Below are 22,159 nucleotides of genomic sequence, written 5' to 3' on the forward strand. Positions count from 1 at the left end.
CTTGTCACACTGGTGCATCCTCTTCACGTTCTAAACACAGCTGAAGACGAATTAAAGCAAACCGGATACACCCGATTGCATTTTGGAGTGACAGTAAAGACCTGGCTACTTTTTTAAAGGAGAGATTTCAGTTTTAGGATTTAAGAAATTTGCAAAAATTAAACAAACATGTTTTCTCTTTAGAATTACAGCTTATTGATGTGAAAAATTGATTTTTTTTTAAAACTCTAAACTGGCTCGTAGAACCCATCCCTATGTTTGCATAATTGCATTGCTTTCTATGTGGTTTGGCAAGCAAAATGCATATCTGTCTGATGATGCCTACATTACTGAAAATAACATTAAAGAGAAACTATTTCCTTATTTGGTGTAACACAACGATTTTATATGACAATCTAAGCTTTTTTTGTGACAAAAGAAGGGGTTGCCACTTTGATACTTTGCTATATGCTAGGTTTAAAAACTGAAGGAAAACGTTATTAGCCTGTTTTTGTTGTTATTTCACATTCAGTAATGGAATTGGAGGGGCCTCATACAATTAAAAATGAAACTAGTGTCACATAAAATGCCTTTATCTGGTCCAGTTTGGATATGTTTAGCAGAAGCAGGTGACAGACCTCCCACATCCACAGTTAATAATTAAACAGTGATGCACACACAGTGCTTGTTGTGTTCCTGTCACTGACACTGTGTGTTTTGTACGGCTGCGCTAAGCCCCGCTCCCCTCAGTCACGCATCAACATGGCGACGTGCGGAAATATGGGGCGAAGCAGGAGAAATATTTGTGCTTTTTCTGTCGCTATTTTCGTCCTGATGTTATCCAGCGGCTGCCTGTCAGCTCCAGTAGAAGGTATGGAACAACTGTGTGAAGTGTTGAAAATGTCGACTGTTTATTTTAAACTTACCAGCGCGGCTGCTAGCTGGTTAGCTCGCCAGCTTCAGGTAACGTTAGCTTGTCGGTTAGCATGCTAGCAGCCACAGTCAGGTGATCGCGACGGTGACAGCAATACCTGTAGGTGTCGAAAAAGTCATAAAATAGTATTTTTTGAAACCGGAGTCCTTGTCAGAGCCTTATAGTCCGACTCAAGAAAGGAAACACCTACAAAAATAGGTATAGAAGGATTAAAGTTTTTAAATTTGACCTTAACCCAGCCTGCACCTGCAATATGTTGGATTTACAATGAGTTATTCAGTCTGCTAACTTAATCTCCTGTTATATGCTTGAGTTAACTAACGCTGCGTGAGGATACATTGATTGAAAAGGTGTCCTCCTATAAATACATGGGAATATGGATCGATGAAAAGCTTTCATTTAGTGTATATATCTCTAATTTAGTTAAGAAACTCAAATGGAAGATTGGCTTTTCTTTTTAAAATGCATGCTTTACATTCCCACCTTTCTATCTGTGATTTTACAGGTTTTTTTCGATTGTTAACACGCATTGGTCAAAACTGAAGTCGCATGTTCAAAACTCTGAACACAGTCTGCAAAACAGAAGCCCATGTGGACCGAACTGTGAATCACTTTCCGTTGCTTTCACACAAAATGCATTCAGTGACCACAGTCACCAAAATTCATGAACTCTTTTCTCAGTTTCTAGTTCACCACCTGCAAAACACTAGACTTTTACTGCATATTTTTCAAATGCTAACTCGCTTTGTTCAAAACTATTAAAAACGCAATCAAAACAGAACAAAACAAAAATCTATTGAAAATCATATAAAAAAATATTGAAAATTAAAATAAATGAAAAGATTAGGTAATTCCAAACACAGCTGAGTGTAGTCAGCTGAAAACTGATGATGGTTTGCTTTTACATAAACCTCTCATTGGCCCATACAAGACAAAGAGACTCATTTCTTTTTAGATGACCTTCATATTCTACTAATGCCAGCAGTGGAGATTGGTCAAAGGGTAAGAAATACTACATTTGTTGTTGTGTGGGACAATGTGGCATTCCATCACTCTGCTGTGTGGTTCACTGCACATCTTAGGATGTCTGTGCTGTTTTTACCTCCATACTCACCCTTCTTGAACCCCATAGAAGAATTTTTTTAAGTATGGAGGTGGAAAGTTCATGATCACTGTTCACACACCCAGCTCTCCTTGCTGGAGGCAATAAATGCTGGGTGTGGAGATAATTCTTCCTGATGCCTTCCAGGGGTGGATCAGACACTCAAAAAGGTTCTACCCACAATGCATCAGAGAAGACATCAGATGTGACGTGGATGGAAACAGGTGGCCAAATACAGACGACAGGTTGTGAATGTTACAGTTTACATGTGTTGTTGGTTTTTGAGTTTTATCTCTTGATTTCTGTTCTGCTCTCTGAATTCTGAATTTTTTTTGTCGACAGTAGACTTTTTATTTTTTGTAAGGTCTCAAAGTACCTATGCAAACGCACAGAAAATCCTTAAATGTTGTTGAAGTAAACTGCTGCATTTCTCATTCATTTTTGTTGCAATATATCACAATAATTTACAACACTCAAATGCAAAGATCTTGTTTTATAATACTGATTTATCTAAAAAGAAATCATTCAAGCTTGAAAGATTAAACTTTATTTCATGTAATGCTCTCTGTTGTTGATATTTTGTAGTTCAGCGTCAGAGTGAGAGCGTTTGTTTCCAAAGTGAGACTATTTGCTGGTGCTGCAGTTGAATGAGCTTATTTTGAGACATGTATGAAGTGTTTTCTTGGTGAGAAACAGTTTTGGGGATGAGATTAACTGTTTAGCTGAGATGCATGATGGAAATGCAGGCTGTGTTTTGAACGTGTGACTTCAGTTTGGACCAATGCGTGTTAGCAATAAAAAAAAACTGTATTATGATGATGTACTGTACAGCCATGCAGCCTCCTCCACCTTAAAGAGACTTGATTCATGCTTCACTGCGTTTCATTTCCAATGCAGAATCTGTCACTCACTGCTGTATTCTTTGTTATTTGGTTGGCTGGACATCACTAAGCATTCATAGACAGCAAAACGGGTATATCTATAAAGGTCCACTGTGCAAACTCACTTTCAGTTCTAGTAGTTACCATCTAACCTCCAAGTTGTTGCTTTTGAATGTTCCCTGGGTTCTAACAGACTTTGGACAAACAGCGTTCTCCCATCATGCACCATGGACAAGGAACAATCTTTAAAATCTTTTTAACTAGAAACATTCATTTCCATTAAGTGGTGGTCATTTTGTAGAAAATGTGTGTGTGCTTGTCTTCATTTTGTGCATGTTTATGCTCATTTTGTGTGTTTTTGGTATTTTTTGTCAGTTGATGGTCATTTTGTATCAATTGTGTGTCTGAGGTCATTTTATGTGTGTTTGTGGTCATTTAATGTATGTTTGTGGTCATTTAATGTATGTTTGTGGTCATTTAATGTATGTTTGTGGTCGTTTTATGTGTGTTTGTGGTCATTTCATGTGTGTTTGTGGTCATTTCATGTATGTTTGTGGTCGTTTTATGTATGTTTGTGGTCGTTTTATGTATGTTTGTGGTCGTTTTATGTGTGTTTGTGGTCATTTCATGTGTGTTTGTGGTCATTTCATGTATGTTTGTGGTCGTTTTATGTATGTTTGTGGTCATTTTATGTGTGTTTGTGGTCATTTCATGTGTGTTTGTGGTCATTTCATGTATGTTTGTGGTCATTTCATGTGTGTTTGTGGTCGTTTCATGTGTGTTTGTGGTCATTTCATGTGTGTTTGTGGTCGTTTTATGTATGTTTGTGGTCGTTTTATGTGTGTTTGTGGGCATTTAATGTGTGTTTGTGGGCATTTAATGTGTGTTTGTGGTCGTTTCATGTGTGTTTGTGGTCGTTTCATGTGTGTTTGTGGGCGTTTCATGTGTGTTTGTGGGCGTTTCATGTGTGTTTGTGGGCGTTTCATGTGTGTTTGTGGGCGTTTCATGTGTGTTTGTGGTCATTTCATGTGTGTTTGTGGGCGTTTTATGTGTGTTTGTGGTCATTTCATGTGTGTTTGTGGTCGTTTTATGTATGTTTGTGGTCATTTAATGTATGTTTGTGGTCGTTTCATGTGTGTTTGTGGGCATTTCATGTGTGTTTGTGGGCATTTCATGTATGTTTGGTCGTTTTGTGCCTATTTATGGTCATTTTGTATATTTGTGTGGTCATCTTGTGTCAAACTCCCAGAATGCCTCAGCACCCTTCTCACTTTCAGTTCTAGTAATTACCATCTAACCTCCACATGGTTGCTTTTGAATATTCCTCGTGTGCTAACAGACTTTGGTCAGAATCTTGAACTACAAACATTCACGTCCATTACTGAATTTGAACATCATAAAGAATACAGTGAAGGAGGAACGTCCGTGTTTCTGAAGAGGTCGCTGTCCTTAAACAGCTGTCAATCTGTTGTATGGTTTTATTGTTTATTTGTGTATCGTGTGTCCATTTTATACAACTTTTAAATTTTGTGTGGCGGCTACCTTGACCAGATCTCTCTTGTAAAAGACATCTCTAATCTCAATAGGACTTCCTGGTTAAATAAAGGTAAATAACGTAATTTGTGATGGTCAGATAAAGGGACTCAGTCCAGATGTCATGTCATATATCTGCCCTGGTAATAAACCCTCTGTCAGTGAGCCATTAAAATAAAAACGTTTTGAAATTAAGCTGGACTCGCACTAAGGGCTGTAATGTTGCTGTCAGCGGCAAGCTCCGTTTGGCACCAACAGACTTTAACCGTGGTAATGTTTGTTGTTTATTGGCTTAAATGTGCTGAAATAAGGTCAGCCGTGTTAACTTCTTGTCTCGTGTTCAAAGTTCTGTTTTAGCGAAGGTTGCACTGTATTTTGGTTGGACAGCTGTCAGCCTGCTGATTGTGTTCGCTGGAGAAAAAATACATTTCGTGCTTTTGACACGCCAGTCCTGAATCTAAACTTATTCCATCTGCAGGCTGGAATCGACTCACTTGCAGCATTTACTGACTCATCTTCTTTTGAACCATGTGAAGTCAAATAAGCTCAGAAATTTTCATATAGAAGCATGTCTGTTTGCGTTTTATTCTCAGTTTACTATCCCCATAAAACAAGATAAGAAAAAAAAAACATGTTTATAGAGAAGGAAGATGACCTCAACATGATCAGCCACTAACCTGCTAAATATTGACTAAGCTTGAAACATCATTTGACAGCTGTCTTTAAGTATCACGTGGGTTTAATCCAAATATAACTGTACCTTTAGCAAAAATGGAAGAAGTCTCATTACATATTGACAACAGCTGCAACCTAAGGAAATAGTGTAAACATGCTTAGTCATAAAAATTAAGGTAAGTGTGAGCCAAGTGCTTAAAAGTGGAATTTCTCACATGCTGTTTCATGCAGCGCAGCCTGTAACTGTTGCTGCCACAAAGATCTCCTGTTCAGTGATTATTTGTGCTGGCCATGGCTCATATGTATGAATAGGCCCTTTCTTCTCGTGGGGATGTCTTACTCTGTACTTCAAGTCTCCAGTGTTCTCCTCCTGTCCCGTCCTAAGCAACGCCTCCCAGTCCCAGAGGATGAAATAATGTTGACACTGTTGGCTAAATGGTGTCATTGATTCAGGATTCAGGAGGGCGCGTCCAAATGCACGAGTCTGGCGTCATTTAAAGACACAGTATTAAAAAAAAAAAAAGACACAGTATGGAACTGATGTGGCTGAAGACATTCTTCAAAATGAAAAGCTCATGTCCTTCACACTGCAACTTCTTAATCTAAAGTGCCTTAAAAATGGAAGACCTTCCTAATATGGACATATTTTCAAACCTCCTGTTGAAAGATCTGTGTAAGAGTAATCAAGTCTGAACGCAGTCAATAAGAAAAGGCTTTACAGCATGGCTTAAAATGAAACAACTTATGATTGAAAGGAAACTAATTGTCTCAAAATACAACCTCTTATTGACAGCTGTAAACGTGGGAGTAGAGAAAGTTGTAGTTGAATGTATGTTCCCCTGCAGTTACACAAACAGGCTGTTGGTTACCGCAAATGTCCACTTAAGAGCATTTCTGTGGCAGCTGGAGAGTTAGCTGTGTTGCCCAGAGGCGTTTTTACGTGGCGGTTTCTCGGTAGGAGGAGAGTTTTTTTTGTCTCGGCCATAGCTGCTGCTGTGGTCATGCAGTGTGGTTGTATGACATGGTAGATATACGTGTTGCAGGAATACAGACTCCCTTAAAATAGTATAACTATCTCTCATCTCAGAAGTTGAATTTGTGATGGTATTACAAATTTTTTAGTACCTTAGCAGAATCGCATATCACTTAGACTGATAATAGTGCTCAAGAAAGTAAAATCCTCGTTTAAAAGTGCATATTTTAGTAACTGCAAATATTTTGTTACAGTTTTTTTAACATAATATTTTGTCAGCTTTGTTTTGGTAGCATACATAATGTGTTGCATTGTTATCCTCTCTTGACTAACAGAGCCACAGAAAGATCTGGGACAAGCATCTCAGGGTCCTAATTTGACCAGAGAACCAGCTAAACAGAGCCCAGCAGCTGCAGCCGATCCCAAGGCCACGGAGACGGAGCCCAAGGCCACGGAGACGGAGCCCAAGGCCACGGAGACGGAGCCCAAGGCCACGGAGACGGAGCCCAAGGCCACGGAGACGGAGCCCAAGGCCACGGAGACGGAGCCCAAGGCCACGGAGACGGAGCCCGAGGTCACGGGGACGGAGACGAAGCCCGAGGTCACGGGGACGGAGACGAAGCCCGAGGTCACGGGGACGGAGACGAAGCCCGAGGTCACGGAGACGGAGCCCAAGGCCACGGAGACGGAGCCCAAGGCCACGGAGACGGAGCCCAAGGCCACGGACCCCAAGCCCGAGGCCATGGAGACAGAGCCCGAGGCCACGGAGACAGAGCCCAAGGCCACGGACCCCAAGCCCGAGGTCACGGAGACGGAGCCCGAGGCCACGGAGACGGAGCCCAAGGCCACGGACCCCAAGCCCGAGGTCACGGAGACGGAGCCCGAGGCCACGGAGACAGAGCCCAAGGAGTCTACAACAAATCCTAAGGACCCCACAACAGCAGAAGTAGAAGCTCCTAAAGCGGACCAGAAAACAGGCACAGAAGTAAAATCAACTTCCACGCATAAAGGAGATTCTTCAATCACCGTGTTTGATTCCTCTGCAGGCAAACTGCCGCAAAATTCTGACGGTGATGCAAAATCAGATGAGACTGACAAAAATCGAGATGGCACTGAGGCAACAGAGGAACATGCTTCTTCTGCAACCACCCGGGTCTCCACTGTAGAATCTACCACTGCCTCTACTAAAGTCCAGGAAACAACAACCCCAATTACAGAATTCACACAGGCCGACTTAGATCTCCTAGACGCCGATGGCAAGGGACAAGGACCTCAGATCAGTAGCGAAGAAGACGAGGATGGTGAAGATGATGTTGATGACGAAAGCATAGATCCTGAGGAGTCTGACGGTTTATTATACGGAAATGCCGACCCCAAAGACCAAACGGAGAACGGGCGGCGGCAGCAGGCTGGGGAGATGGAGGCGCCCCGATATAAGGGAGTGGACAGCTACAACACAGAGGACGAGGACTCCCACTTCTTCTTTCACCTGGTCATCCTGGCCTTCCTGGTGGCCATCGGCTACATCGCCTACCACAACAAGAGGAAGGTCAGTGTTGGCATGGCAACAGCTGGGCAGCTGCTCAGGAAAAAGGGCAAAGATTATGATACAGTCCTGAGGCTCATAATAGTTGCACAGTAATTTTTTATAGCGTGATTGCAACTCCCAAATTTTTATTTTTGTGAACTTAAAATGTACCATCCCTGTACCAACCAAATAGTAGTAAAACTGAATTAAATGATAGAAAATGAGTCACCAGTAACTACAAGAGTATGGCCCGACCAGTATGGATTTTTTGAGGCTGATTCCAATATTCGGCAGACAAAAATTCCGACAACTGATTAATCTGCTGATTAGTTAAAAATATATATAATAAATAAATGAAATCTTTTTTGGTCCCTTAACACTTACAATGATATGAATTACAAGCAGAACATTTTACTGTTTTACAATGCTTTGTCCTGTAGAATTTGTTTAACTTTGCAACAGAGAGGAATTTTCAACTACAAGTACATCCAACGAAGCATTAAACCTCTGGGAAATTATATAACCTGAAAAAAAAAGAGTCGATCTATAAATGAGTTATGAAATACGTCTGGCCTTGTACTTCTTGTTGCTGCAAATTAGAGGTAGGTTATATTTATATGTGCTGTATATAAGCAACATAATGAGTGAAATCACTGCAAGACATTTCCGCAGCCTTCTACCCTTCATCATTAAATCACTTTTTCTCTACTCTGTTATTTCTTTGCCTTGAAGTCAGGACTCATATGAACCAAATAAAAACCAGGCCTGTTTGTCAGACGCACTAATAAAAGAATCCGCTGAGATTTGCATCGAATAAATGTAACCTGTTAAAGAAAAAAGATGATCAACTCATGATAATGTGCACAAAATCATAAAGTAATCAAGGCGGTCGAAGAAAAATAGCGGTCAACAAAAAATACGGCGGCGCAGCTCACCCCCTCTCAATGAAAACATCAAGACAGGTGAATAGATTTGCTTGATTGTCCCGCCCATATTCTGTGACCCTCTATCAGTCTGTTCAACATAATCACAAAATAATACAATAATAAAACAGTTCATTTGTGGCTCCTACAGGGCCCTATATAGGAGCATCTCAAATTCACAGTTTCAGTTTGAATTGTTGTAAACTGTTATTCAGAAAAATGTAATTGAAATGGGACATTTTCCAAAAATGTTGCAATATTGTAGACTAAACTTTTGATTAATTGACAGAAGGATCAATATAATATTGAAACACAGTCCTGGAAAACATTACATGATTTTGTTATTTCTAGCTTGATAAGACGCACTAATGCCTTGTTGTGTCTTTATTTACACATCCAGGAGAGCAGAAATGAGTGCCCAGTGTTTCCATTATCCATTTATTGGATTTATAAATGTGTAAATCTCCAGATTGGGGTTAGGAATCAGGATTTTACTGACTCATTTAATGCACTGTTTATCTTTCTCTGCAGCAAAACCTCACAAATTACATGCAGTTCTTTACACAGACAAAGGATTAGATATTCTAAGATGAATACCCTCGGCACTGCACTCCTTAATAGTTTTCAGAGATGATGTCTGGTGATTTGTTCTGTTCACCGCAGAACAAACTACGATCATGTATAATAGAATATATTATGATCAAATGCAGCAGAAGCAGGAGTTCTCTCTCTGTTTCTGAGTCTGTAGAGGAAGGTTTTTTATTGTATATTTTGCTTCTGCATAGAAATTCGGATTCCAATTATGCCGTCTTTTCATCTTTTCTGCTCGACTTTCAACCGAGAAATAATTTTGCTTGATCAGCACATGTACATCCGTCACATTAATTTGATTTCTATCTGGATTTTTGCTTCTTTTCTCCCCTTTTTTTTTAATTTTTTTTTTTTTTTAGATCTTCCATCTCGCACATAACCGACGCTGGAAGGACAGTTTATGTTCCCGCAACACCGTGGAGTATCGCCGCCTGGACCAGAACGTCAACGAGGCCATGCCGTCCCTCAAGATGACCCGAGACTACATTTTTTGATCCAGAAGAAGAACGTGTCCAAACCTGCACCGAGCCCGCCGGCCCTCCTGCCTGGTCGTTGTCCAGATGCCGTGCTTTGTCGTGGAGCTTAATCGATGCTTTCTCCTGCTTTCCAGGCCGGTCAGAGAGCAGGAGATGTTTGTCTTTGAAACAGAATTCTTTTTTTTTTTTTTTTTTTTGGTCTGCATAGAGATTTTTTTCATTCTGGGTCATTCTTGTTTGTTATATTATTTTTTGAATATTTTGCCTTTATTCTAAATTAATAACTTCTTGCTAATTAATTTGACTTTTTAGTCTTTGTATTTGTCTTTTTTGGGGGTTGGTTCAGCCTTATGGTCCCTTTACACCTGTTTTTGTTGTTCTTCTTGTCTTAATATTTTTAATACTCAATTTAAAAGGTGGAAGAATTACAGCTTGATTAACTTTTGGATCATAATATAAAGCCTGATGATGAGATTTTGGTTATTTACCTGAAAATTAATGATGGATTTCTCTCTCAGCAGTTAGCCAAGATAAGAGTTGATACACAAAGCACTTCCTGTGTCATGCATACTTTTAAATTGTTAAAGTGTAAGTGTGCAGACAAAGCAGCAATCTATCCACACATGTGTGCTTACATTTATTCATAAATATGCAGTCATTCCAAGAACTCCTCATTAGTCTGCTTTGAAATGGCTTCTGTTGGGGGGAGAAAAAGTGCTTTAAACTGCAAAATACTACTTTATATAAACTTTATGACACTCAGTTTTTTCTTCTCTGACAGAAATCCACTTTTCACAGAAATTTAAAAACCGTCTTTCAGCTGTTTCTGATTCCACCTTTGCTGTAATAGCCTTATTATGATTTAGAAATCTGCTACGCATTAAACATGAAGTCAGGGAGGGTGACTGCTCTTCAGGTGAGGGGTAATGTCCTGTGCTGAAGCCATTTAAATGAAGACAGATGCTGTATATTGTTCAGGTTAGAATGTACTAATATAATATATGGAAGAAGCTTTTATTGCCAGATATTTTTTCTTTGTTCATCAGTTTAGCTTGTCTTAACGCGGCACCTCTTGTACTTCTACTGCCCAGATTTTGCTATGCAGAAATCCTGCGGCTGGGCCTCTTTGTTTTATGACTTCGGTGAAGTCTCTATCGACACATAATCATTGTGGCGTTCCCTCGTGCTCACACAGTAGTTTAGTTCCTTCCTGTCGAGGTATTTTGTTGGACTGCTGTCTGTCAGAAACTTTGCACCCTCCTTGTTTCCTCACGAGCATCAAAAACGCACAAAAACAAGAACAGACCACATTGTTTTATTCGTCACAGCCACTTCTTGTTTCTTCTGCCGTCTCATGCCTTCGGTTGAAATGCCACGTGAGTCTACATATTTATCAGTCTCTTGTCTTCAGCCGTCTCGTCCGTGTTCAAGGTAAACTTTGGGTGGATTGATTTGCACTGTGCTCTTCAGCCATGCCAGCTAGAATAGAAGTGGAGAAGGTTCCCTGTGTGAAGGTGATGGATCAACACTGCTCTTGCAATCAACAGTAGAAACAATCTCTTTTTCTTTTTTTTGTCAATAAAGCACAAGTTGTGTAAATCCTCCCTTTGTAATTTGTGTGATTGATGCTTTCTTTGACTGGTGGGAGAGATACATTGAAAATACTGTGGTGACAAATACTTTGGAGTCAGTTTTTGAAAGTGCTCATGTCATAGAGGATTTTTATGTGATAAATATCCAGTGTAACTGTGCTGAAGTGTGTTGAACCACTTTGACGTCCTTTCATCCTAACAGACTTGTAGATTTTCTCCTTTCATTACAGCTAACACTGGCTGAACTGAAATGTCGTTAAAAGCAGATTAAAGGTTTAGATTTTAGAACAAAAATCCTCATTTAGCAGAAGAAAAGGATCTTCTAGCATTCACAAAGGTTGCTACGGACCGTAGCCTGTGGACTACGGATACGGCACTTTCCATTTGCCAATCAGATACGCGAGATCTGGTCACGTGACTCCCGGTAGACGCTAGAGGTACGGACCCGTAGCATCGGTACTACAGGTACGGACCCTAAACCTGACCCTAACACTAACCATAACCTTAACCTTTGCTTACCTTTCAACAGTTTGCAGTAGTTAGCAGCTTCTTGACTCGTGAGAGACTCGCGTACGGGTCCGTATCTGTCTGGCAAATGGAAAGTGCCGTATCCATAGCCCACAGACTACGGGTACGGGTCCGTATCTGTAGATACTACCATTCACAAAGATGGAATAAAAGCTAATTCTCCACCTGGCCTACAATGGCAGCCTCCAATATCAGGAGGGTCAGTATAGAATTGAGGGACTTTTGAAGTTTAGGGGATTTATCTTGCATACATTTTTGTTAAAAGTAAAACAAACTGATGTTTTTTATGTTCATTATGATCATGTCTTTACAAATTCCACAATTATTTATTTAAAAAAAACAATCACTTAGTAAAAATGACTCGTCACTAAAATGCCAACTTGATAACTGTTCGAATTTAATAACCACCACCTTCTAAATTGCTAAACAATAAAATGAGTAGTCAAAAATAGTTTTGTGTTCTTTTTATTAAGTTGAGATAATTGTAACATATTTCTTTTTTGGCAATATATCAAATTTTATATGGAAAATAACAAATTTGATCATTTTCAACTAAGTTCCCCGTTACAAAAACACCTCTCCGGGAAGTGTGTTAATTCCAGATCACATGACCTGCTCCACATGATGTCATTTCCTCCTGAAGAAAAGACTGGAAGACTCCAAGGCTTTCTGACTTATTTAATATAAAGTAATGTGTGAGTCAAGTGTGGATTCATCACATGTCAACAGGCTTACTACAATATCTTTATAAATAACTTTCAATTTCACTCAGCTGCACATATAATATTTAGGAATCTTTCTCTAAACTCCCATGTGGTGTTTGGTTATAGGCGGCCATGTTGATTTTAGGCCTGAAAACAGCAAAAATGTCAACTATGATGCAAAAAGCCCTGCTATTATATATTGACCCAGGAGCTGAAACATAAAAACTACAAACTCCACCACAAGGAGGCGCTATGCACACGCAAATGAGTGCATCAGACAAACGCTGGAAAAGTGTTTCTCACCCGATTTTCTGGTGTCTTTCAACAAATTGAATGATGACAGAGTGGCACCACATACTGAGAGAGAGAGACAAGGCAGCCAGCCTGCGTGAGTGTTTGTGACTGACTCCACATCAAAACGTTGCTGGAGCAAAATAAAATAGTGATTTTGCAATTGTTTTTTTTTTCCCCCACCGATTTCCCTCTCAGTATGACATATCAGCATAATAAAGGAGAATTTGAGCTAAAATGCTTCCAAGGCTTTTGTATTTTTTCTAACAACGTGCAGCGGGAACCATATGTGTCATGATTACCAGGAGAAAAGCAGAATCTTAAAAGTCACACAACACTGCTGAGATGGGCTTTCAAGGCAGCAATAAGTACTTAAAAACAGTTTATTATGGCACATAGGCCTTTTAAAGTTGGTTAACAGCAGCAAGTGACAGGACAGATGGAGGCGGGGAGAAAGAAAGACGAAGTTGGACATCCATATCTTTGTCTGGTTTTGATTAGTGGCTGTTAGTCCTGATCTACCACACTGGAACATGTCACCCAGTCAGAAAGCAACGATTTCTTATTAAATCATCCGACCATAGTCTAAACTGCTGCACAAGACAAAGGAATATACAGTGCACACGCAGAAAAAAAGCTTATCACCTCCAAAGTGTTAACTGTTTTGGATTTTTAAATTTTTTTTTTTTATCATGTATGGCTGAAATTAGAATCAGCAGACAATATTATCTGCCAGCTCAAAGCGAAGTTTTCAAAGAAGGGATAATCTTATATGAAATTAAGCTAGCAAAAGCACCTAAAGCAATAAAGACGAGATAACAAGATACATCGGATGCCTCCTGAGCAGGATTTTAAAGTTATATCAGGCAAAAGAGGAACTTAATTCACATTATTAAACAGGATTTTATTCTTTAAAACTATATCATGAGAAAAATGAGACTAAAAAGTGCAGTTTTTGATTGAATCTATCAGAGACAATCGTATGCTATGAAGTTAACTTGGACAATTGGTATGCATTTAAACATTTTTAATATGACATGGCTGTTTTTGCAGAAAGCTGTGTGAAAGGTGACACGTTGAAGCCCTTTGTGTTCTATCAGAGCCTCCTTTTTCAAGACGCTGAGCTCGTACCGGCTTCTGCATCTCAAACCTTGTTGCATAAAAGCATCCGTCGGGTGCCTGAAAATGTAAAAACCTGCAGATGAAAAAAGCAGGGAAGTGATGGCTGCTGGCTGCATGTCATCAGCAGATAAGATAACCAGGCTTTGTGGATATTTGTACAACGGTGTGCTGGGGGAATCTATCCGAGAGACAGCAGCAAATGAAATCTACCAGCCAGAAAATCTCACAACTACTTTTGATCACTCGAGGGTGAAAATCATGACAATGGTTATCCGGTGGCTTTTGAAAAGGGGGTTTTCGAACTTTCATAAGAATTTTTTTTTTCTCTCATCATAACATCCTTCTGTCAGAGTTTCTGAAAATACAAAAGGGTAACAGTCACTTTCAAGACTGATTTATTAGAGCATGTGCGTAACAAAGCAGTCAGTGTAAATGGATCTTTCCAGAATGGGTCTAAGATGTAGCTACAATTTCTCCAAAATAATTTGGTGAAGTGCCTTGTGGTTTCTTGAAACAACTCAACTAGAAATACATTGACATTAGGCCTGTATGCACACTGTCTACATCGGGGGTGTCAAACATGCGGCCCATGGGCCAAAACCGGCCCTCCAGAGGGTCCACTCTGGCCCTCAAAGTGTAAAAATTACAGAGCAGACAATAACTGAAAAATGTAAATTTGTAAAATGATAAATTTAAAACAATTTCTAGACCAGTTATTTCGATCATAAAGTAAATTATTAGATTGTTCATTGTTTTTTTTTTGTCATTTTTTACCTTGTTTTTGTGATATTTTGTCTTATTTTTGTTGTTTTTTGTCTTTTTTGTCAGATTTTTGTTGTTTGTCTCATGTTTTTGTTGTTTTGTTTCACGCTTTTGTCATTTTGTGTCTCATTTTTTGTCTCTTGTTTTGTTTCTGTTATTTGTCTGTTTTTTATATAATTTTGTTTCCTTGTTTTTGTCATTTTTGTAATACTTTGTCTTGTTTTTGGTCTCACTTTTATCGTTTGTCTCATGTTTTTGTCGCTTTGTTTTTTGTTTTTCTTGTTTTGTTTCCTTTTTGTTATTTTTTCATTTTGTGTTTCACTTTATTTGTTGTTTTTTTCTCGTTTTGTGTCTTATTTTTGTCTCATTTGTGTTGTTTTGTCCATTTGGTTGTCGCTTTGTGTCTCCACATTTCAGGTTCTTCAGAATGTTTTGCAAAAAGATAATTCATTACATGTGAACATTTTCAGAACATACTTTTTTGCACTAAAAAAAGAAAGATTTGGAGTTGTATGCTCTGATTTTACTGGTGTGGCCCGATCTATACGTGTTTTTGTCTCTAATAACTTCACATGTTGCATATAATCTCACATTAGCAGGCAAAACCTTTGCTTCAGTTAATTACAGCAAACAACCCTTAAACAGCAGCACATTTACCGCTCACAAACTTCTTCCTCGGCTCGGTACAAAACACAGCAAGGCAACCTAAGGCAATGCTCGCTTTACTGGAATAATTCACACAGCTGGAATATATCTTGGACCAGTCAGGCTGCTTGTGTGAAACCATCCATCAAGGACAATTCTGACAGGTATCGACCGATCTGGCCTCTCTGTAATAATTTCTGTATTTTCAGCATTGCCTGGATTAGGCCGGCCTGCTTTTTATAACCCCATTCCGGCAGGTATCCGTTATTTTTTTTTTCCACGTACGTCGATATATTGAGCTGCAGGAGACCTGGAGGTGTAGCAGATAAAACAGTTGGGTAAAGGCCAGAGCTTATCAAAGCACACGCTGTTGTGATCAGATCATGCGGTCCGGCCTATTAGCTGCCTCCTGAACAGGAGAGGTCAAGGGGAAGACAAACACCGATGAGTCCTGCTTGAGGGAAAGACAACTTTGCATTTCAACCCCGTGCATGTTTGCATGTAAGTTTGCTATATAACATACTGTGTCATACAGGAAAATTAAAAGGTATCATCCACAAACCAAAGTATTGGACAAGCCAGTTCAGCGGGGTTTTTAGCATCTCCTTTTGCAGGAAATACAATGCTGTCGCTACAGTGCCTCATGCTCTTTGTGATTTATGGTACATTAGAAGCATTTTTATGAGGACTTTGGGAAATTATTTTTTGGAAAGGAAAGTAAATTACTATCTCCCTTCATCAGCTCTCATGAAAACGCCCTTGACCCCCAACTGATCCCATTTAAACAGTCAGCAGTGACCCAGTAACACAGAGGTCACAGTGTGCAGCCCTCAGCATGTGTGTGTTTCGTCTCATTCTTCTCTCAGTCTCATACTGATGGACACAAAATAGAAATTAAAAAGTACTACTCATAACAATAAACTAAAATGTCTGGGATTTCTCTCATTGTGACATTTATATGTGTTGATATCTTCAAAACAAACACAAATTTGATATTACCCACACTATCACTATGCAAAAATATGCGCATAGAGAGCGAGCTCCACTTCACCGCTTGCAAGGTGCATTGAAGAGGGGAAGCAGACTTGAAGGATCAAAACTCCAGCAACACTTGTAGTAATGAAACACCGACGCGTTTCAGCCTCACTGATCTGAAATGTGTCGCATAAAAAAGTTGCTGTTAGTACTGAAAGTGTTGCTGGAGTTCAGATCCTGCAATATCCTGTGCAATGACACCCGGTGAGGAGTGCTACCTCGCTCAAGGGCTAACAGGTGTCCATGCGGTGCTGAGTTTGGATTTTCTCATAAAGATAGGGAAAACTTTAACTGAGAGATTTATTAGTTTTTAAGAGGTTTGCATCAAGCTGCCTGCACTCACATCTGAAGGTGCTTCAACAGACCTGAACACCCTCATGGTCGGGACGTTCGGCGTTAATACTGAGTAGAGATTAAACCAAAGATGAACTGCTGTAGCAAAGTATCACACAAAAGTACAGGTTAAAAGGAAACGTGCAAAAAAAAAGGCTGCAACACATGGCATGTCCTCAACAGAATGGAAGTCATGAAACAACTAAGTACATGTTTTATTAGATATGACAATGGACAGATTGAGAGTGGAGCCATAGACCAGACATCAAAATGTTAATCAATCAATCAGTCAAAGTTTATTTGTATAGCCCTTTACAACAGCTCAAAGGGTGACCAAAGTGCTTCACACTAAAAACCAAGAAATAACTTAAAAGCAATACAGTAACTTAAAACGGGACAAACAATCACACTCACACTTACGGGCAAATTTAACCGCAGCATATTTTTAGACTGTGGGAGGAAACCCACACATGCACAGGGAGAACATGCAAACTCCACGCAGAAAGATCCCAGGAAGGCCGGGACACGAACCAGGGATGTTCTAACTGCAAGGCAAAAATGCTAACAACCACACCACTGTGCATCCCATAAAGTATACAATAAAATGAACAGCAATGAAACAGCGCTAAAATATACATCTGGAAGAAATAATAGTAGTGAAATGTCACAATGCTGCTAGGTGTTAAAAGCCATTTCAAACGGGAAGATTTTAGGTTCTGATTTAAAAAGACCCAAGTCAGTGGTGGTGAATGTCGGGGGGAGCTTGGTCCGGAGCTGCGACAGAGAACGACCGCTCACCTCAGTGTTTGTATTTAGACCTGGGTGCTTCAAGCAGCTGCTGATTGGAAACTATGTGAAATGAATTAGGGAAGGCTTTTTTCATAATTCAAAACACATATTTGTCCAAAAACATCTCAGAGAGTGCAAAAGGCATACCTTTCTCACTCACTTTGCTCTACAAATTCAAATCTATCAGGCTACAAAATTAAATATCCTGTTGCAAAGAGGGAGAAGGGTGTAGGCAGAATCATTGGGCATGCAGGGGATGAAGAATCTTGCTGGTTCAAAAAATATGCTAGAAGATTGGAAGCTGTTTATTTGCACATATTTTTCAACAAACAGCACATCTCGAAAAGGAAGAAAACAGAAACAACAAGACAACATGGTCATCAATATCCCCCGCCACATGTGATGTCTTTGAGTCTATATCCAAATTAGTGATAAAGGGCCATAACTCTGTTAAATATTATCGCACAGGTCTCATTTTCGAACTTGATCAAGGTGTCCATGGTGTGAAGCTACACACTAAATTTCGTAATCTTAGCTGTAATAGTTTCTGAGAAAAGCTGTCCCCTTCGTGTCGGACGGACGGACGGAGGCCAAACCTATATCCCCCTTTTCCACTTCTTTTAGACGGGGGATAAAAATAGCATGGGGAAAAAAGACTTGCAAGAAAACTTCCACAAATTGCATTCAGTAGTTGGCCTTCTGAACAAAATGAAACACTCATACACGTAGTGAAGGGCCTACCTTTCCAGTTTAAAGTGACCAATCAGGCCACATCTATAATCCAATCAGATTTAAGATCCAGTCCACTCGGTGAACCAATGAAAGAGCTGCTCTGGAGGCGTGTCGAATCTTTAAACTCCAGGACAAGATGGCCTCCGCAAGGAATAAACTCAGGTAAAGACTTAAGCAAATGTTTTATTGTTATTTTTTTTAACAGGTTGCTCGCTTTGATCATTAAACTTAAGTTTAAGAAGTACAGTTTTACCTGTAGCCACTGGACTAAATAGAGTAAAACCAGAATAGTGTGCCGTTCATGTCCACCTCTCTACACAAAACATCACCATGTGCTCAGGCAGTAGAGCCGTAGCACCAGAACTTTATTATCAGCTTAGTTTAATGATACATATGATGATGAATCAGACAGAAAACCAAGGCAGGCTGTGAGCTCTTAAGATGACAAAGTACAGTTTCTAGGTTGAACTATTTTCTTGGATGAACTGGGAATCTTCCACATGTTTGGAAGCGTCTCAGGGATCACTGATGGTCAAAGTCCCAGCGGAAATACAAACGTAAGCAGTAGTTTTCTGCTTCTTTACCTTTGCAGACCTGTGAAGAGCGTGGCTGACTTTTCCAGTTATATTGTCTTTCCTGTCAAAGCATTCTCTCTCAGGACTGGTACATTATATCGACAGTCCAGACTTTGTTTGTTCGGTTTTATCTCTGATTTCTGTGTCTCTGTGTTGACAAAAGCTTAACCATCCCCGTTCTTTATCTTCTGCTCGGCTGTGCATTAACGGTGGAGCCTCTTGCGCTTTCTCTCCGCTCACAGGAAAATACAGGAGCCATCATCTTTACGGCTCGAGAGGGGAGAGGCCCAGCGGCGTGTCGGAGAGGCAAAGACATTTTCAAGAGGTAAGGAGAGAGGTAGAAAACATACAGAGCAGAATACAAGAGCAGCTTAGATCTTGCAGAGATACTAATTAGTAAAAACACATTGTGCGGCACCTATGCGCTGCCCTCCCGCTGCCTTGGAAGCTGCCCTCGCCAACCTCAGTAGGTAATTGGCCTTGAGGCTATAAAAGCTGGCCTATGTGCTCACTCTGCCTCTTCCCTTCATCAATCCTGGAGCAATCTTATGCATTTACACCTTCAGTACCTCCACAACCTCCACATTACATCCAGGAAAGCACCTCTTGTAAAGCACATACCGCTGACTTGCATGTTCTGTTGTTGTTAGGTTACGTTTTAATAAATAACAGCTGCTCTAAGTGGCTCTCTTGGACTCTCAGGAATCCCTAGCACGTTCCCTGAGCCAGTTTGTGAAAGAGGGAAATAAAGGCGAGCTTGACAGTGTATGATCTAAGTACGAATGTGTTTATTATAATGTGACTTGAGGCTGGTTAAAGCTGGAATAGCAAATGTTGCACTTTGGCGGCCCCAAGTGGACAGATTTGGAACAATGCAATCTTATAAGTAGATTTTCAACAGTTGATTTGCAAACTGTATATGGAATGTATGTTCTTGGTTTAAAGAGATGGGATGTTCATCAACTTTTTAACCATAATTTGTATCTGACAAGATAGGCGTGCTTTACCAAGGCTGAATGAGCTCAGGTTAATTCTGTTTAATTTTGTTTGTAGTCACTGCATTACATGTAATTTTAGTTTTTGAATAGTGGATCATACAATATGAAAACAGGCTTTATTCACATTTTTTAAAGCAGAAGTTATAAATAACATTTCAGAGTAAAAGGAAGGAGGAAAGATTTAAGACAAAATAATGTGGATTTAAATAGAGCTGAGAATAGAATGAATGAAAGATCATCAGCTGATAAGAAAAAATGAGCACACCTTGAACTGGTGGCAATTTAAGGCATGTAGGGCAGCTGGACACAGGAAGGTAGCAACAGTTGTACAAAAGTAGTAGCAGTCATGTGATAGTTACATCGATAAATAAAAATCTCGATAAAGTAAGATAATTAAATAGTTTTACCACAACAACAGTAAATACTGTAAGACAAGCCTTTATTAATCCCACAGTAGGGGAACCTGCCATGTCAAAGCAGCAAAAATATCAAAAAATTATTGTACAAAAATAAAATAAAACAAAATAAACTAAAATATACATAATTAGTAGTTCTAGAAACAACAGTATTGCACATATAAGTGGTACTGCACAGATTCGTTCATGAATAGAAATACTGACAGGAGTATTCATGTTGTACAGAATAGAGTCTATATTGTACAGAGTGTACGTAAACAGAGAAAATACTTTTGTAGAATATGTTCTAGTACGTGTAGTAGGTAGAATATGTAACAGGAAAATCACTCAGAGAGCACAGTACTCTGCTAAGGCTGCTCAGCTGTTGCATGATTTCCAATGGATAAGTTCCAATAAGTCCGCAGTGGTCGATTTGTAGTAGGATCACAATCATGTGATCGTCCGCAGGCAGCTGACGTCGTGTTCACTTGTTGTCATGGTTACATTGATGCCGTGTCGCTATCTCGCAATGATACAGAAATCTTTGACAAAGCCATGGATCCAGAACATAATCCGCATCACTTCTAAAATCGAATGAGGTGGTTTTTGTGTCATTTCTGACCTTCCCTGAAAATTTCATCCAAATCCGTTAGTCTGTTTTTGAGTTATGTTGTGCGCAGATAAACAAACAGAAGGACAAACATGCGCAGATCGCCACATGACTCCACTGCGCTCCGTAGCAGAGTAATAATCATCATCATTTAAATAAATTTAAACTTTACAAATAAATATTTTCTTAACGATGAAAGTAAAAATCACTTCTTGCAGTATGAAATGTGTTACATTTAACCCTTCTGAGCTTATTGTTTTGATTTCCCAACCTAAAAAAATTACCAAGCTTTATTGACCTTGTTCCTAGCAGCAGTTTTTTTTCAATACAAGTGATCTGTGATAAATCCAGTGTGTGCTGCTGAATGCATCCACCATCAATGGTCAGCGTGTATCCAGAGTTCATTAGAGTCCCTATATTATCAGAGTAATGACATGACGGGTCCAAAAAATTTTGGTCACGTGATCTATGGGCGCCATTTTGTTTCCTGTTAATGTTGTTTACACCTCAGAGTGTAATTCTAGGTCCTTTTTCGCTTCCTAAATACCAGAAAAATGATGGGCTGTTGTGCCTTTGGGTGCACAAATCGATTGGAGAAGGGATTCCACATGTTTAGATTTCCCAGTAACAGTGAAAGAAGGAAACTGAGAAAATAAAGTCCGGAGAGTGGGATGGAAACCGACTTCATCATCGCTTTTGTGCCAGGTTAGTCCCATGTATGTACTTTCATGTTATGATGTATGGGTGAATGACAGAAAAGTTTGATGTGATTTTAGGCAGTTGTGGTTATTTTGACTTTGACCGTTTTCATGCATGGAGATGCATGAAATACGGGCGGCCCGTATGTGCAAACGTATTTTGCTAAATTGACCGAAGCTGAAAACTCGATGATAGAAACATTATACACCCATGGAAAGCTTAGATTCTCATGAATCCGCCGATATAAACCACTTTCAGATGTGATTACCACAGCGGGTAATATAAACACATTTGTCCAACAAACAACAAATAACGTAAACAGCACAACTCACTTTTGAAGGCTCAAAACTAGTCACAGATGAAAATATTCCACAAAAAACGGCCATAATCCAACCTTGGACATCCAGACAAAACAAGCTAGTAAAATATTTTGTCCAAAACATGTCTTGAAATTGGTAAGCAATCCACTAACGGCTCGGCTTTGTGAATGTGCACCTGCGCGTCCCATAGTGAGTGAATGGAAACAAAATGGCATCAAATCCCCAGTTGTCGCTACTCTGATAATTTAGGGACTCTAGAGTTTGTTTTCCCCTTTGCCCCCTCGTGGCTGAATCTATGGTTTTCACAGAGCAGCTTATTGATCACAAGCATGCAGCTGCTGGATGAGCCAGCACAATAACAGCAGCAAGACAAGTGATTTGAAATATCTTCACACAAGGCGTGTGAAGTGCAGCCGTCCCTTCCAGCTCTTTAA

The 22,159-nt window shown here is 39.7% G+C and overlaps 1 protein-coding gene across 27 annotated transcripts; it reads left to right on the forward strand.

The window, feature by feature from the left end:
- The first annotated feature begins 683 nt into the window (after window positions 1-683).
- Window positions 684-11,197, forward strand: c17h5orf15 (chromosome 17 C5orf15 homolog). 27 transcript variants are annotated; one of them, XM_051937275.1, is made up of 5 exons: window positions 684-850; window positions 6,413-6,705; window positions 6,880-6,900; window positions 6,943-7,626; window positions 9,479-11,197. In XM_051937275.1, the coding sequence occupies exons 1-5, from the start codon at window positions 742-744 to the stop codon at window positions 9,611-9,613; spliced, it is 1,242 nt and encodes a 413-aa protein (XP_051793235.1). In that variant the 5' UTR covers window positions 684-741; the 3' UTR covers window positions 9,614-11,197. The 27 variants fall into 27 exon arrangements, with proteins under 27 accessions (XP_051793235.1, XP_051793239.1, XP_051793225.1 ...); XM_051937279.1 differs by having other exon boundaries at window positions 6,413-6,678; XM_051937265.1 differs by lacking the exon at window positions 6,880-6,900 and adding an exon at window positions 6,706-6,879 and having other exon boundaries at window positions 6,413-6,651; window positions 6,964-7,626.
- Window positions 11,198-22,159: the final 10,962 nt, after the last annotated feature.

This window comes from Acanthochromis polyacanthus, chromosome 17, assembly GCF_021347895.1.
Source record: "Acanthochromis polyacanthus isolate Apoly-LR-REF ecotype Palm Island chromosome 17, KAUST_Apoly_ChrSc, whole genome shotgun sequence".
Classification (NCBI taxonomy): domain Eukaryota; kingdom Metazoa; phylum Chordata; class Actinopteri; family Pomacentridae; genus Acanthochromis; species Acanthochromis polyacanthus.

Bases quoted from the DNA above. Each gene is read 5' to 3' on its own strand.
- c17h5orf15 (XM_051937262.1), top strand. From the start codon at position 742: ATGGCGACGTGCGGAAATATGGGGCGAAGCAGGAGAAATATTTGTGCT. The intron at 6,880-6,963 runs GTCACGGAGACG...ACGGAGCCCGAG, and splicing joins CCACGGACCCCAAGCCCGAG to GCCACGGAGACAGAGCCCAA. The intron at 7,627-9,478 runs GTCAGTGTTGGC...TTTTTTTTTTAG, and splicing joins CCTACCACAACAAGAGGAAG to ATCTTCCATCTCGCACATAA.